Below are 18,652 nucleotides of genomic sequence, written 5' to 3' on the forward strand. Positions count from 1 at the left end.
TAGCAGCTTCCCATAAACACGTAAATGTAAGATGATACAGAGAACATTGGCAACAGCCTTGGAGAACAAGGTGAAGAACCATTACTAAGGCAGAGGTCAGATAAGTGGGAGTTGAGCTCATTCCAAGAAACTAATTTGAAAAATCATCCCAGAGAGGCCCTTCTTTAGTTCACACAAAGATAAAGGGAGGGAGGGGGAAGCACATTCAGACTTACAAAATTCTGTTCTATGCCTGTTACAATAAAAGTAGTCCTGATCTATGTGATATTGGTTTCTTACTCCAGTTTAAGTTGAACAAAGAAACAATACAGGTTTTACAAGAAAGGAAGTATGTGAAGAATTGAGAAATAATTGAGTAATCTTACCAACATTTTTTGTGAAAAACATGGTGATAAATTCAAGACCATATTCCTGACCACCATGCCCCTTTAATAGAATATTTAAAATTTGTACCAAAAATATATGACAGGGGTGTCAAACTTGCAGCCCGAGGGCCGGATGCAGCACACACTGGTCATGTTCACCTCAGGTTTAGCAAAGGGGGGCAAAGGACATGATGTGTCACATGACAACATGGCACTGAGAGTTTGTTACCCTTGACATGTGAGAATACCTATAGTCAAGATACAATCATTGGACAAAAGCTATTTTTCCACAATATAGTCTAGAAGCTATTATAGAACTCCATGAATAGGAAATAGCAGCGTGGGTCAGCAGTTTCACTGAGGATATTGTGAACTCACCTCCAATGACAAGTTTTTGCTCATCTTTCTTTTACTATTTCTGCCACTCTTTTTAATGCTCTCTGACTACCAAAGTTGGTGAAAATGAATCCATAAGACTGAATGAAGAAATCCTGAAAATATTTTTAGTCAGAATTTTGCTATGTTCGCATTCTTCAGTCATTGTAAAGAATTCATTATAATTGCTTTATAAATGCCATATATACGCATGGATAAGTCTACTCTAGAATTTTAAATAAAATATGAAAAATGATTCATCCATAGATTTTTTAAAAATGTTTTAATTTGTACAATTGGCTTATTCATGGATGGGGCATTTTTCATGTTATTTTCTTTAAAAATCCAGAGGTCAGTTGCCAATAGATGTACTCATCATTGAGTGCACCATGTGCCACAAGATGGGCAGCATATAAATAAACAAATATAGATATGTTTTTTTAAAGCATTACCGTATATGCTAAAGAGAACAGCTAACCAAAACCAAATTTTTGATGTGTGTTTTGGAACCTAACATTTTTAACTTACCTGTGAATATACACAATACTAACTGATACCACTTTCTTTGGGAAAAAAAAAATCAGTGACTATTTTAAAGGGACAAGCATAGACTTCAATTGATACAGTAATACAAATTAAAACAACCCTTATTAAATGGTTGCCCAGTCTCTACTTCAACATATCCAGTGTATGATAAACTACACTGTTTCCTTGTTGCTAGTGTCACTGTGAAATCAAACCAAACCAAACCAAACTCCCCTTAGGTATTTAAAAAATAATATCTCTTCCAATTATTATCCCCCCTCCTATTTTGCATTTTAAAGGATAAGTATAATGATGACTTCCGGTCTCTCCTCAATGGAACTTGTTTTTCCCATCTTCTGCTCTTTTCCATTACTCTCCCTAAATTGCCCCAGGCTGAATACTTCTTAAAGTGTGGGAGTACTGATAGTATGTTGTGAATCCAAGGGAATTTGTTACTTGTCAGACCAGCAACTCTCTCAAGCATTAGTAGCAACACCTAGGTGTATGGAATAATACTTAGCTACTTACCCAGCAGCTATACTGCCTGTTTAACCACTGCAGAAATGTTGAATAGCCTTAAGAAAACAGCTACTGCTTATGCAAAAGTGTGTGAAAAGAACAGTTCACATACAGGAAGTTATTAATTTGGGTTGTTTTATTGAAAATTAACACATCTTCTTTGTGCCTTTTATCTGCTGTCTGGAGTAATCCTCTGAATAATCAATGTTATGGTGAATCCAGAAAAAAAACCAATAAACTCTTTAATATATTGTAGAAGTTTCCCTTTCAGCATGTTCATTCATGGGCAATTTGAGAGCAATATGTGACCCTGCCCTCTAAACCTACCCCTCTTCATCACATTTGCATTGTGGAAGAAAGTATATGTGGAAAGTGTTTTTGTGCATTCTATCCCTCAGCAAAATCTTCATTTGGGTCATTGGGAAACAAAATGAAAGTCTTAAAGCTATGATATTCAATTTACAAATTCAAATGTTATTTCATGAAATTATAGGTAAAAGTGGTTTAACACTGATACATTGAATTCATATAAAAATTATACTTAAGTATCCAGGTCCTGCAGTTAAAGATTCCCTTATGAAACATGATTATCTTTACTGTGTTTTTTTTAAATGAAGACACAGTTTTGACTCAATAACTGAAATTTCCCACTAACTAAAAAAAACACCATTCATTCCAATTCTTCAGCTTAGGAAAGCATAAGAGCAATCACTATAATGTACAAACAATATACTTGGGTTACATGTGAGACAACATTCTATTCTCTTAACCATCTTTATTTTATTTTTAAAAAACAAAATCTTTATTAATAAAGATTTGAACAGGAATAAAATATACAGAAAACATTTCTTTTTGGAGCTTACATTTCATGGAAAATCGTTTGCATCTTACAATTCTCTGTACAAGGCATATCACAACAATGTGATATGCCAATCTGATGTGTTAACAAAAGATTGATTGTGTAATTGGTTGGCCATCTATATATTAGTCATTCATATTAAAATAATATATATGATTTCATCGTGAATTCTAACAAAATATATTTTATTCAAGATCCAAATAAAATGTTAGGGTATCTCTTGCATTCAATGTGTTTTCAAGTATAGTTGTTCCTCTATGTTTGATTCTTTTAAGAAGTCATCCTCTCTTGTAAATAATTTAGGGATCATATCAAACATTGGTAAATTGAGGATTGTATGTGTTTACCAGTAATCAGAGGTAGCCAAAAAATACTGCAAAAAATCCTAGATAATCATTCCAAACAACTGGTTCAACACTTTATTTTCTTAAAATAGCCATTTCCAATAAAAGACAATAAACGTAACTTAGGGTTGAACTATGAGGTCCTTGGTGTTCTTTGGGCAGGTTGCTTGCTTGCCAATGTTTCATTAGCCAAATAGGTAACACCATCAGTATACATTTGGGGTTTTCTCCCTGTTTATATATAGTAGCTTGCTCTGCCAGTGTTGGTAGGGCTGTGGTTTTCTCCTTGAGTGATGGAGCAGATGGTTTTCTCTCTTGTTTGTCTTGTCCCTGATTATTGGGTTTTGGATGCTGGAGATGATGGGTTGTAGTCTTTTTGTTTCCTTCTTAGTTTTTTAATTATCTTTTTTGAATGATATGTAAAAGTGATTTTTTGAATGATATATAAAAGTGGTTTATCTCTATGTATCTAATCAACAAACTAATAGAGTAACTTCCAAAGAAAAAAGCACAGCTCCACCAATACAGCCAGGGCAAGCTGCTGTATATAAACAGGGAACAAATCCAATGCTCATTGGCACAGAGGATGTTACCTACTGTAGTTGAGTAATGAAACATTGGCAAACAAACGAACAAGAGAGCACCACAGACTCTACCTCCATTTTCTCATATATTGCTATGTCTTAGCATGTTCTTGATTGTTACAGCTAGAATAGTCCAATTTCCTGCCTTGTGATTACTATAGCTACAACGTCTGAAATTAAGGCAATGGCAGAAGCAAAGATTAAAGGGACATCTTGAGAAATTCCACAGAAAGAAATTATACAGTTATGAACTATTTGTGAATGCCAGTTTAATGTACTAGTTAAGGCATCAGGCTACCAATGTGGAGACCATGAGTTGTGCAAAGCCAGTTGGTGACTTTGGGCCAGTCACTTTCTCTCAACTCTAGAAAAGAGCCAAAGGCAAACCATGTCTGAAAAACCTTGCCAAGAAAACTTTAGGGACTTGTCCAGGTAGTCTCTGAGAAATGGTCATAACTCAACAGGAGAAGGAAAAAATCTATATAGATTTATGGAAAAAAGCAGGAAGTACAGTTTGCGAGGCCATTACACCTTTAATATTCAATTCTGCTCCAATAGAACATTGTACAAAGAAGCACCCAAGTCTGGAAAAAAAAGGAAACAATTCAAGGAGAATTATTGCAAACATCTTTTTTTATGCAGCACATTTTGGTTTTCAACTTTAAAACTCCATTGAATAGAAGAACAGCCTGTAGTTAATTTGTACTAGCAGTATAATTAGGTGTGGGACAACTAGCTCTCTGAATTAAGCATATATTGTGTTCAACATAGAACCCCAAGGTGGTTTTATTACCATACAGAAATACAAATATATAAATTTAATAAGCACCATGGCTGACAGCAAAACTATGAAAACTTCTGCAAGTAAAATGGTTCTCAGGTCTCCCTCTTTTTATGGAAAATTCTCCAGTCAAAGGAGCAATCTCATAAAGGCTTCCATTAAAGTCACTGCCAAAAAGTATGCACAGAAACAAATATTCAGACTGCCCAGGAATTTAGGACAACTTTGTTTCCTTGAATGTTTCTGCCTGACTGTGGCAATGTCTAGGGCAGAGGTGACAAACTTTTCCTGTTGACAGCTACATTCCTTTCTGAATTATAGATGCCAACATTAGGTGTGCCTGAACCAGCAGTAGAGAAAGCCAAGCCAAGCTCAAAAGGGACCAGGAATATGCTTTTGCTTCCCTGCCCAGAAGGCTACCAGAGCAAGGTCTTTTTCAAAGCTGGAGAGATAAGCAATTAGTCTTGTCTGTACACACTGGCCAGGGCTGTGTGGACTCCAGATCCCCCAGCCAGAATGCATTTCTGTTAGCAGAAATTATGGGGAATTCTGAGAGTTGGCTAATTTGAAAAACACTGTTTGATTGGTTGGAATATATAAATCAATAGTTTAATCAGGGCAGAAAAAAATAAATATGTTTAAATGTTAAAGGAAAAATTACTTCAGGATTTCAACATTTCCCACATTGCCCTGACTATAGTTAAATTCTCCTCAATGAGGAGAAAACAATGATAAAAATATTACATTGATGTCATCTAAAAGAAAAGTAAGGAAAAAAAAACAAGGGGTGGGGGGAGTAGCCAGATTCCGAGCTGGACCTCTCAGAATCTTTTAAAAGTCCTGTCCTAGGCATAGAACACACTTTATTAAAAATCTGAACTGATTATTTGTGATAGACCAAGATGGGCTATCATAACTATTCCCACATATTCAAACATATTGTAAAAGGGAGAGACTGGGAAAGAGGATTCTGGATCTACTTTTGAGTAACACCAGTGTCCAATTTCTTCAAGAATAAGATTTGGGAAACTAAGAAAAGATTCCTTTCCCTTCTCTTCCCTTCCTTTTCCTTCCTCCATTATTGTATTGTAATGCAGTGGTACTTTGGTATTCAACTGCTCTGAAACTCATCGAACTTGGTAGTCAATGGATTTTGACATGATACTTTTGTTCTAGTACTCATTGTTTGTGGTACTCAATGCACAAGCTAGACCTTGGGATCAGCTGCCATTATACTTTGTATACATTTGTTTGATACTCATTGTTTTTGGATTCATTGTGCCTCTCGTAATCAATTAATGATGAGTACTGAGGTACCACTGTATTTGTTAAGATGAGAGTGAGAGAGACTGTCTAGCTTGCCTCAACCTATTGATGAACTTTAGAATTCATATTCCTGTTCAGCCTGGCTATCCCTAGTACAACTCCAACATTATTTAAACATCCTAAATATTCTACTATGCCTGTCATTCAGGTGACATGTTCCCATCATGTTTGTTCACATGCCTCTCATTTGCTGATAACCAGTCTTCCTGCATTTATTCACATTCTTTTTATTGCCTTCCTAGAGGTCATTTTATATTTAAACTAAGGCTTGTCTTACTGGTTAAGGGACTCTGTAAACTCAGGTAGCCATTGCAAGTGTCCAAGAAGGACAGCACAAACAAGTCATACAGTACATTACAAACAAGTTTTCCCTGTTATGAAAGGCTTATCTGACCTTAGCTGGCTCACAACATTAAAACTGTGAGTTCAATCCCAAAACACTGGAGACTCAATTAAGCTGTAAACTTTTGAGATGGTTTGCTAAAACCCAAGCAACTTCAATTACACACAACCATTAGTGACAACAGTATAAGCAGGCAGGTCTTTGATAGAAGTCATTTACAAACAAAATTTAATGCTAAAAAACGAAAAGGAAAAGACATTCACCAGCAGGACCAAACCTTTCCGAAGAGAATGGATAACAAAATGAAAAAGTAAAGGAACAAAAAAGTAAAAGGTTAAGAGCACAGCTTAAAATTAGCCCTAAAATGCACATTAAAGACACTAAATCCTAAAGCCCAACAAATGAAGTTCTGTTAGATACTTACAGTCCAGCACAGAATGGCAAATCCAAACCAGGCAACACCCCAGGCATGTCTGTTCATGGGGCCAGCAATAGTTTCATAGCAGCCCTAGGGGAAAATAAATAGGAAGAGGTTCAGCTACAAGCACATAGATCTAGTTGCTAAGCCTTAATTCAAAAGAAGGATTGATATAAATTATTACAGGCAAGTTTTAATGTGAACTTGTACCTGCCTGATTCATATGGAACTAGAATGAACTTACTTGTCAATACTGGCAGTTTCCAGAATTGTGCAATATGGCTTGCAACCAATAAATATGTGCCCAAAAGTGTGTGTGGGAGGTAAAACAATGTATTCAGGGAAATTGTTTGCAAACTATGTATACATTAACAAAAGTCCATACAAAAATGTGCATTTTAGATTGAAATTTGTGCAAAAATGTTTATGGATTCTTACACAGATATTTTTAAGTCAGATTTGAAAACTAAATATGTATGAGCCAAAAAATGCCAACATGTGGGAATCATTAAAAATAGTATGTATACTAATATTTGCAAATAAGTAAAACAGTATGTCATCAAGCAAAAAAAGAGAAAACACACTTCCAGGTTGGAAGATGAGGAGATTTCTCTGGAAATACAATATCTTTAACTTCATCAGTCCAACAAGGGACTGAGCAATAACTAAAGCAATTATATAAAAATTCATTAGAATTTTAGCATCCATCTTTTCAAAGTAAATTTATTCTCAAACAGCTGTACTGATGCGGTTAAAAGTCACTAAAATCATTGATGTGATTATCCAGATTGAAATGGAGGAATCCCATTTTAAAGAATTGACAAAGTGAAGGATATCAGGTGGATAGTAATGGACTTAAGTCTATTAAAGTTATGCTATAATCAATGTGTTAGTTTTTAAGATTATCACAGTAGTCCATCCCCTCACATTTTAATCAAATAACAGTAGGCCAGTAGATCTAGCAGGGTGATGAAGAAATGGCATTATACCAATCAATAATATTTCAGGCTGTTGAATTTGTATAATTATGATCAAGATTAAGTCTTTAGCTTTAATAAGTAGCAGCAGCCCCAGAAAATGTAATTTATGCTCTATTTCCACTTCCTTCTCCACACTCCTTCTCCAGAAGCAGTAGTGCCACTACTTTTCTTCCTACTAACAGTTGATTAGTATCCTCAGACTGACACATTTTAAGATGGCTGCAACAGCCATGTCTGGATTTTCCTGAGAATTGCCTTAAAATAATGGCGTAGGGTAGCTAGCAGTAGTAGGCCATTCTGGAGAATTCCATGCCTTAGTGCCCATGAAGCAACTGCTCTTGTTGAAGGGTTGGGAAGACAGAATGTTAGAGACTGACTTATTTTAGTTAACAGCTGCCCTGAATTGCTGCTTAACATAGCTTCTTCATTTTATCTTATGGTAGGACTGTTCTTTTCTGACATACTACCTACTGGGGGGATGGTGTAAAACAGGGAACACAAGGAGAAAAGGAAGACTTCAGCCCATCACACTGGGAGAAAATATTGCTAGCATTGAGCACCCGATTAACATTTCAGAGAAGACAAATATAAATGAGTGTTTTGATTGCTGAAAAAAAAAAAAAGAAGAAATTCTTACTGTCGTATGGTAATAGCCAGGCACCCCTAATTTGCAGCCATCCAAGTTAATTGCTTTTCCAAGAGGATCCATAACACAGCACTGTCGTGGCCAGGGAAAATCTGCATCACTGTTCACTGTCCGAAAAGTGGAGGTGTATGTTTGCCAGTCGGTTGGACCATTCACACCACAGCATTGATGCTGGATTTATGAAGAAAAAATGCATTTGTTGGGGTGCAATAATAGGGCATTACACTTGTCATTAAAAAAAAAAATGAAATAAATTTCAGTCAATTTACTTTCTTACCAAAAATGTGTGAAATGATTTACATCCAATGAACCAGCATCAATTTTACAATGTTTCACATTATAAAAACATTGAAAATTGTTGGAATGTAACAGAACTGGGTGGAATACAAAAAGCACATCAAGGAACTCTGATTTCCTCAGATAGATAATTTACCGGATATTACAATGCAGAATGAAATCATATCAATGGGGGAAAAAAGTAGTTTACATTTTTCAAAAGCTCTCCAAATTTTGAGCTAACTCTGCGTCATCACATTACTTTTAGTCAAATTCATACAAAAATGTTGCTTAATGTCAAGAGAATAAATTGATAGATTATGACAATTATTCAGAACAGATTTCATAGATTGTGCAAGTGCATACAACAAATAAATCAAAAGCTCAAATAGGAGAAGGAAGACATATTAGATATGTTTGCTGCCTTGAGTTATCTATAAAAATAATAAAGCTGGGTCAGAAATAAATACATAACGTAGTCCTTAAAGTACTGTAACTCTGTTTGTCAATAATCCCTGAGATCAAGACTTTTTATTCTATATGCATTGTAATCACATTCTATCAAATGTAGTTATAATTCCACTTTGGGGTTTCTCTATGTATATTTTCTAAGCATGTTTTTATCCATTGGCCAGGCTTACATTATTTGAATGTCTGAAGATGCCGTTTGTAGTCTTCAAAGTACTAAGCAAAACAATAAGTGAAGATTCAAGCTGATGAGAAATTGTGGATAGTGATGTACTATAAGCAATTTATAATCCTATGTGTGCTCATTTTTAAATGACCTTTCCACTCAATTGGAATAACGTGTGATAGAATTATAGCGGCAATCCCTTTCTTTTAAACTCCACATTGTTGTCAAGCTCAAGCAGTAAAAATAACATAGATTTCAAAACAATGTCTTAAATGCTATAAAACACAAAGTTGAAAACTGTAAGACCAACTTTTTAGGTGGTAATCTAAAGTCTCTTTGAAATGTGTCTTTCCCGTAATCTGTCGGTCTGGTCTGCGATGAGTCTTTTCGCACAAACTGAACTTCTCCTCCATCTGCTTCCCACAGTCCCCCAGACTTTCATGCTAACAGTGTCACAATCTTAAAAATATTCTTAAATGAGAGTGAAGAATTAGTCTCAAAATAGTACAATATTCTTACCTGCAACATGAGACGATTCCATGTTCGGGTAATACCGTCACTCTTCCATTTGTCATCATTGTTGATTGGGTCTGGATTCTGGTATTTTTCCAACATTTGCCTCAAGAAAAGTTCAGTTGTAAGCTAAGTGGTAATAAAAGGAACAAATGTGAGCTTTCCCCCCTATCTGGAGAATACTCCATAAAATCAGAAGTCACGTCCTTGGTAACATCTAGCAAATACATCCTAGATTTTAAAAAAATTAATTAAAATTAATTGTTTTCCTCCAGTAGTACATGCTAACTAATGTAAATAACATTCACACAAGCTTAACCCACACATTCCAGTTTTGGGTAGACTACTTCACTGACTAACTTTAAGGAATTCATATGTAATTAAGCTTCTTTTTTTTTTTTAAAAAAAGTGATCATATCACTGAAATCTATTTGCTAATGAAGAGACTCTAGTCAACAAACAAATAAAATTCTCCAGCCCACAGTTGTGGTAGAAAGATTTTCTTTCCCTTAGATTAAAATAATGAATTAAAAGCTTGTTCATACCATATAAAGGTGCTGCCAGACCTTCAACATGTTTGCAGAAATTAATCCCTCCCCTTTTAACCTCTACACTGAATTAAGAGCATCTGAGAGAACAGACACATCACTGGCATAATACTCACGAAATCCCGATGCACTGTTGCTGTGATGCTAGAGGCCACTTCAAAGGCAAAGACAATCATCATCAGGATGATGTACTAAAGACAAACGAACAAAACACATGTCACAAAGAACATTTGATACACTTCAATCTCAAATTGAGTGCTATAACACCCCTCCACTGAAATCTGTTTTATTCCTTCTGTTTCTTCCTCCTTTAATTTGCCAGAATTAAAAGCTTTCAAACTAAACATGAATGGCTTTTCAAGCAACTTTCAGCTAAATTATTTGTTCATACATTGTTCATAGACTTCTACTGAAAAAGTCACATTGGCTGCAAAATGCAATTTAAGAAATGATGGAATTAAAGCAAGAATAAAACAAGAATCCTACAATTCCTTTTCTAAAACAGCACAGAAGAGGACCCAGCTACATTTTTCCTAGGAGCAAGTTCCATGAATATGCACTATTCTTGAGAATGTTCTACTCCTGTTAACATGTTGTACACCAGTTACGGAACTAAGACTAGGACTCACCAACCAACTTTGGGGTCTGTGTTAGGTGGTATTGAATTGACAATCTTTAAAAACTTTTTGTTCCTTTTGTTTGCAAAAATTTAAAGGCAGCAAACAGAATGATGGACATTTAATTACTCCACTAAACAATCCAGCCACAGTTTCTTGTTAGCATTAATTTGCGATACTGAGAATATACAGGTTTTCTTTGACTTAAAAACAATCATTTGGTGAAAAAGTTAATTGCAACTGGCCCATACACTTATGATTGTCGTAGCATCCCCATGATCACACAATCAAAATTCTGGTGCTTGGCAACCAGCATGTAATTATGATAGTCGCAGCATCCTGGGATGATATGATTATTATGTGCAACTTTCTCAGCTGGTTTCCAGCAAGCAATGGGGAAGCTGAAGGTAGGCTGGATCTACTTAATGACTGCAGGATTCATTTAACAACTGCTTAACAACCATGACAAAGAATGTAATAAAAGTAGGTGTGACTCCTTTAACAACTGCCTTACTTAACAAGAAATTCAAATTTCTGCTCCCAATTCTGGTCATAAATTAAGGACTACCTGTATTCATGCAAATTCAATATCAAGGAAGAGCAATCCAACTGGGTGCTTAACCATAGCATGTCATAATAAAAAACAACAACAATCAATCTAATTAACAAGAGTGGTGTCCAAAGTAAACCAGTAGTTGAAATAACAACATAATCTTCACATGTTATTTTATCTCCCTTCTTCCAAACTTAGCCCTTACTACTGACTGCTTTATGAATTCAGTTCTCAGGATGAACCAGATTCTTAACAATAGGGCCACAAATGAGTAACAAGTTGTTTACTGAACTCTCTGCACAGCATATTCTCCTTTGCCAGTAATATGGGCTGGAAATAATGTGCTCCAAATCATGTTTGATCTACAACTACTTCAAATCACACCTGCAAAATGATACGCTTTTCCTCTTGTAAACAATTCAGGAGCTCCCAAATATACAAATCCATTCATTAACCTGTCTATTAAAAATAATATCCACTTGCAAACTGTAGCATTCTTTGATTATGTTATCCACCAAATAATGCTGTTTATTATACAAGTAATAAATCATTCCAGAGATTATCTGGCAAATATATACTGTGAGAACCTTTTGCACTTTTAGGACAGTATGACCTGCAAAATCCATGTCAACATGTTCTTATTGATATCTTTATTGAAGCCTGGTCTGCACGGTATTCTGTGTAATCTATTCACTGCATTTTGTAAAACCTAAAAACTCTCATACGTTGAATTCTAATACTAATTTTCTCCAAATTATAGGTATTACAATGCCAGAGGATTTTTTTTCACCATTAGTTCTTGAAGTAACTTTCTTATGAACAGCGAAACAGAATTAGATTGACCATTCAAAATGTAACATCTTTTGAACTCACATTTTGTTGAACTAACAAATCTAAAGTCTGAGGGGGAAAAAAACGTTAAGCAGCCCTACCTTAAAAAAAGAGGAAACTGCAACAAAGAAAAAGGAATAAAAAAGGGAAATAGACTTGATGTTCTGTCATCTTAAGTGGAAATGAGAAAGATTTGTGTAAATATTTCACCCCAGAATGAAATTTCTGCACAGAAGGATAATCTTAGGAACAGCTTTATTAATATACTTAAGAAATGATGCCCAAACTTCAATATGCTGTATCTGTCCCAATTTATATAGTCCTTCAAAACTCTTCATTGAAGTGCTAATGATTTGAGGTAAAGCTATTTCCCATCCTTTTAAGACCATTTTAAATGCATCCATTTTCTGATGTTTTGAAATAACAAACCTTGCTGTTACCAATAAAAACTCAATCAGTCTTATAGTGCATCAGTTTCTATGACTAAAGAAAATTGAACATAAAATCAATAGGAGGGTTTATGCCAAAGTCTGCTGAATGATTCTCCCATTTTTTTGCAAAATATTTTCACAAAAATTAAAAACTAGCTGGGCATTGCCATACAACTAGCTTTGTGTAGTGCTCTGCTTAACATACACTAGGAAGTTTATATGTAGTACAACTTTACTGCAGTGTAAGTTTACTATTAATAATCTTCAACTTAGTTCTTACTAATTTACTAAAGCTTAAAAGCCATTCTGCACTAAGAATTCCAATAAAATTCAACACCTTAAAACTTTTAAGTCATAATTTCATCACCCTGTGGCCTTAAAATAAAAGTTTTATATAATGTGTTAGATATTTTATATGAAATATCTATTATAAATAAATTTATCTTCCTATTTCTTCTCTTAATTGAAAAACATAACGATCATTTTTCAGATTTCATATTCCTAAATGTTAAATGTGTTACTAAGAGTCAACAGTGAATTGATGGCACATAAAATATTCTTTTATGAGTCTGTATTTAGACATATCTTGTCCGTATAATATAATCTACTGTAAAGATTATTAACTTTTGATCTTTGAAATTGCATACCAGAAGCATTTACTTTTGTATAATATATCTGCAATAAATTGTCACAGCTCTAGAGCTGCTTTAGGCAATATCGGCAGACTTCAGCCTAGGAAAAATGGTCTATTTCTTCTGAAATTACTGTTACATTAACATTTGAATCCATTTCAACACCCTGTAACTATCTATATTTATTTCTAAAAAATCTTGGGGGGAAAGTAAGATAAGGTCTCCCATAATAATGACTTCATTGCTAATCTCAAGATGCCAGACTATTTTTCTAAAGTACTTTTTCAGTACTTTACAATTCTGCTAAGCTGTAGTTTCTTTATACTTTGAATGTCAAATCAGAACAGGCTATGTGTAATTGGAATTTACTTCAGGTGCTATTGAGGAATTACTAAATCCTGCTGTTTGTAAAAAGGTTATTTTCCTAAGAGTCCAAGCTTCTCCAAGCGTCTATTAAGAGTCCAAGCTTTTCCTGGTCACTTCCAATTTGACTTTTATACATTTCAGAATAATTTGCCTTTTTTTTAAACAGTGTGTGGGATTAAATCTTTCTCCGTTTAGGATCTTTTGGAATTGTTTATCCAGGATTTTTAGCACTAATTTTGTTCTGTGACAATTTTTTTATTTCTTTTTGTCTCACAAAATCATGCTTTTCTTTCATTTATAAATTTCTTCACTACCTGTCAGTTTTTGTATAAATGAGAAGTGAACATACATTCAGTAATTTAGCATTTAAACTCTTTTTTTGCAATATGAAAGTATTGCAAGAATATTAGCATACATGTTTTATGATATGTGCATCTTTCATACTGTATCTGTCGGAATACGGTTTATATTCTACTTTGAGAATAATGTTATGATAGAAATGGATTTCTCTGTTTCTTAAAATTGTATAGGAAAGCTGTAAAAGTATATAGAAAAGTGTCCTGTTTATTCATCCATCCATCCATCCATCCAGTTTTTCAGTTCATTTGGCTTCTGGGCTGTATGTGTATGTATATATTATCATGTGTGTGCAATGTGCATATCTATATCGAGATATAGGCTGATACAGATATAGATACAATATTACACATATTCATATAATGTTAATTCTGCTGTTGATAGGTTCATAATCTATCCCCAAAAGTTTTCTGGAATTGCCACATATTGACAACTTTCTATAAGGCCATAAGAATGGGAGGCAGGATATTCCATAGGAGAGAAGGCAATAGAGATGACCACCCCATATTTAAAAATCCAAACAAGATATAGAAGATATAAAAAGATATATAGAAGATATAAAAAAGATATAGAAGAATATGGAGTTTACAAAGATCAACAGGAATTAGATAAAATATTACAGGGGATAGAGGAAAAATGATTACTAAAATGTATCTCTTAAGATTCCAATGGAAGAAGGAGACCATGATAATTTGGGTGAAGAATTTTGGCTATAGCTTTAATTTGGGAGATTGGGAAAATTATGGGAAATAAATTACAAATTAACATTATCAGCAGCATATAAAGAAAATTTGTATAAAATGTTCTATCGCTGGCACTTACCTCCAGCAAGTTTGGCTAAGATATTTCCCTAATAGTTCAGCAAACTGTTGGAAATGTGATCATGAACAGAGAACTTTTTTCCATATGTGATGGACTTTCCCTAAAGCTAAGAATTATTGGCTCAAAATTAAGAATTGGCTTGAAGAAATTACAAAACAGAAAATTGAATTGAAACCAGATATATTCCTATTGGGTATATTAAGAGATAAAATTGGCAAAAAAAAAAAAATCAATATAACATATTCCATATAATAACTGCGGCAAGAATTGCCTGTGCCCAGAATTGGAAATGTGATAATATTCTTTCCAATACCATGATAATAAAAAAGGTTTTAGAATGCACAGATGGATAGGCTATTGATGGTAATGAAGTGAAAGAAGAAACAGAGTACCATGAAATTTGGAACCTATGGTGTAACTGGTTAGAAGGTAGACAAAAAGTAGATAAAGGAAAGAAAGGTTATGGTAAGATGAAATAACATTGTGTATAACTATGTAAATAATTTTGTACATGTATGAATATATGCTTTAAATGGAATGTAAAAATAATTGTAACAATACTTAATAATAACATACATATTTAGGAACACCATTATGAACATGCTGTAATTAGTGGAAATATGTTTTTAATTGTGAAAATATGATCAATAAAGATTTTTTAAAAAAGGAGATGACCACCATAATGCTCCTCCAGTCATGCTCATAGTAGATAAGAACCCTTGCAGGTATTTTTTCAATATTCAGGTTGGATTTTCAGAATTTATCTGGAAAAACCGTAAAACCATATTGGGATAAAGTTGGTGAATTGCACTCTGAATTGCACTCAGAAATAGACTGTTAACCATTGCAACTCTTGCAGAAAGGGTATAATGTGCAGTATCAAAACAAAGCATGATGCATGTGGGCTATTGCATTTTGGATCAGCTGAAATTTCTGGATATTCTTCAAGTACAAGCTCATTTTGAAAGAATTACAGTAATCTAGATGAGTACATATTCTTGGGACATCCTATTCCAGGTAAGACCACAAAGGATGCATCAGCTGAAACTGGGCAAAGATTTCCTAGTCAGGGATCTGTGATTTCAAGAGGAACCATTTCACCTCATATTTTAAATTTGAGAATTAAAGCTAGTAGAGTCCTACAGTCCATTGGGTTCTGAATTAACAACTGCTCCATCTTTCTTGGATTGGTTTTGAAACTATTTTTTATTTGTCTATAGATCATGATAGCCCTCCAGCCACTAGGTCAAGACTATTGTAAAATTATGTAGCTACTATATGCAGTTCTGATCATAACCACTTTCCTCTTGCCCTATTTGCTTGCATAAATATACCAATCAAAAACTTTAATTTTTAATTGCACTGAATGGATTTTCTTTCTAAAGAAATGTGGCTATAATCCCTTTGATAAGAGCCTCATCTTAAAATGGCAAAAATGAAGAACTAGAAAAAAATATTTTTCTTTTTTTTATTCATGTCATAGTGATTGACAGCAAACTATGCAAAAATACCTTTAACCAAAAAGTTTCTACTTCTAAAACTGTCAGTAATTTTTATTTGTGCAAGAAGTGCCAGCACATATAATGATTTCAGTCTCTGAAACTCTGCAATCACAGTATTTCCTTGACAACCTATTCATTATTGTCTCCTATGGTATTATCACTGTTTTAGAAATCCCTTTGTGCAAAACCCACAAGAATATACCAAGATATACAGCTAGCAGTATTTCTTTTGTTGCTACATACTTACCACTAATAGCATAGTCCTGCTTGACTGTATGACACCAACAATACCAAGAACAGATAGACAAAAGAAACAGAAACCGGTGAAGATCCCAATCCAGGCAGCACCATAGATATCATCATTGTCTGTAGCTTCCAGCAATGGATATAGGGTGTGATGATCAGACACGAAGTATATACATTCAGCCATGAGTGCAAGGCCACAACACTGAAACCAGAGAGACACAAGTCATTCCAGAACATTCTCTAATTTTTTGCATTTGTTTGGAAGGCAAAAATCTGAGCCAAACCGGATACCCCATTTGACTCTCACACTTCTTTCTTTCATAAAAAGGATACTCCAGATCAAAAAATACTTATATAAATTTGTGACTGTAAGGATTACAAATATTTTGCATAGCTTCCATTTTTCCAGCTTCCAAGCGTTTGCTTCAGTTCTGGATTCCTTTGAACGGAAAACGATGTTTCCTCAAACTGATGCCAATCTCTTTTTACCAGCCATTATGTTGGTCACATGATTCTTATCCCAATTGTATTTTCCCTCTCACTTATTACTTTTTAGAATTAATACTACTTTTGTATACTTTTATTTGACTACTTTTGTATACTGTTATTCGACAAAGACATTTTCTATTTGTTTTTTTAAACAAGAAAACAGACAAGTTATTTTTCATTCACAATAGGCATTCTTTCTGCCATTATTCTTGTCTCCACAAATGAAAAACACATTTGCATTTTTTAGATTTCAAAGTAATGCTGAATTGGGAAATGCATACATCCAAGCACATACGTACATAGAGACAGCCACACACTCCTAATTCTAACATGCAACTTAAACTAAAGACGTACATTTATAAAGTGCAATAATAAAAATAAATGAATAAGAATGTTTTCTACATTCAATGTTTATGTGCAGTATATGGATTTTATAGCCTAGTATGGCTGCTGTTCTGTTGGCATGAGCCAGATTAAAGAGTGAGAAAAAGGGGCGGAGGGGGGAAGCAGCTTTAGCCTTAAAAGGCAGCTGCTGAATTAGGAAGCCTGATGAGATGACCTGGTTGCTAGCCAGGGGTGGTGTGGGGAGATTTTGAGTGGGCAATTTCATTGGGACAGTGAGATATAGAGGGCTTTGGTACTAGAACTCTGGGGAAGCAGACCCAGGGCTGACAACCTGTTGTGATAACTACATATTCCATCCAAGATTAAATGAAACTCTGAATTGAAGTCTCTGTAGAACAAAAAGATTAAGAGATGCCCCGTTTGGAGTTTCTGATGAGACAAATTTTTCCCCTCCCTCCCCGGAAGACCTTCTTTGTAATTCACTTGTAAAAAAAAAGAGTATATTTTGCAATTTGTATCTTCTTTTTTTTTTGTTCTCGCCTTTTGCTTAGCTCCTATCATACAATGACCAGTTGCAGGAACCGGACTTGGCTAGTCTAGTGAAGAGAAGGACCAGGGTAGACATGACAGCAGTAGTCCAATATTTGAGGGTCTGCCACAGAGAGGGGGGGGGGGTGTCAAGTTGTTTTCCAAAGCACTAAAGGCCAGACAAGGAACAATGGATGGAACCTGATCTAGGAGAGATTCAACCTGGAAATAAGGAGACATTTTCTGGCAGTGAGAACAATCAACTGATGGAACAGAAGTTGCTTTCAGAAGTTGTGGGAGCTTCATCACTGGAGGCCTTCAAGAAGAGGATGGACTGCCATCTGTCAGAAATAATGTAGGGTTTTCTGCTTCAGTGGGGGATTGGACTAGATGATCTACAAGATCCCTTCCAACTCTGTTAATCTGAATCTGAAGCAGACATCTCAGTTGCTACAGGACATGCTGCCAATGTAACCCAAAATTGAAGCGAGAGAAGGGAATGTAGAGTGGAGACAGTTTTAAATTGGAGTGAACAAAGAAGGGAAAGGGAGAAAGGCTAGAGAGAAGTTGGAAAGTGAAGTGAAACTTCTAGGCACGTATTGATTGTTGTTTAGGGAAAGGAAAGCAATGGTTCAAGAATGGCCTCCCTGGAAATATGGAAGTAAAGGTCCAGAGGAACAAGCTCCATTGAAGATCCACAACTCAGCAGGGAAAGGAGGGATCTGGCTGGTTGCAGTTGGTGGCTTCAGCCAAGTCTAAGACCCTGGAGGAAAAAAGGGGAATCAGCTGCCAGTAGAGAAGCCCTGGTTTGGGAAAAACTGGACAGAAGAGATATTCTTCCTGCAACATCAGTGTTCAGCTGAACTGGAAAAAAGTCAGGCAACACGGAGTACATTC

The 18,652-nt window shown here is 35.0% G+C and overlaps 1 protein-coding gene across 2 annotated transcripts in view; it reads right to left on the bottom strand.

The window, feature by feature from the left end:
• Nucleotides 1-1,902: 1,902 nt before the first annotated feature.
• Nucleotides 1,903-18,652, bottom strand: part of UPK1B (uroplakin 1B) — a 29,143-nt gene continuing 12,393 nt past the window's right edge. For both annotated transcript variants that reach the window (XM_026708834.2, XM_087937270.1), the window contains exons 3-8: nucleotides 16,395-16,595; nucleotides 10,153-10,227; nucleotides 9,495-9,617; nucleotides 8,057-8,236; nucleotides 6,446-6,529; nucleotides 1,903-4,155 (exon numbers count right to left, since the gene is read on the bottom strand). In XM_026708834.2, the coding sequence (XP_026564619.1) occupies nucleotides 4,105-4,155; nucleotides 6,446-6,529; nucleotides 8,057-8,236; nucleotides 9,495-9,617; nucleotides 10,153-10,227; nucleotides 16,395-16,595 (714 nt within the window). In that variant the 3' untranslated portion in view covers nucleotides 1,903-4,104. The remainder of the gene's footprint in view (nucleotides 4,156-6,445; nucleotides 6,530-8,056; nucleotides 8,237-9,494; nucleotides 9,618-10,152; nucleotides 10,228-16,394; nucleotides 16,596-18,652) is intronic.

Source organism: Pseudonaja textilis, chromosome 7 (genome assembly GCF_049901715.1).
Source record: "Pseudonaja textilis isolate UNSWEBS1 chromosome 7, rPseTex1.2, whole genome shotgun sequence".
Lineage (NCBI taxonomy): Eukaryota > Metazoa > Chordata > Lepidosauria > Squamata > Elapidae > Pseudonaja > Pseudonaja textilis.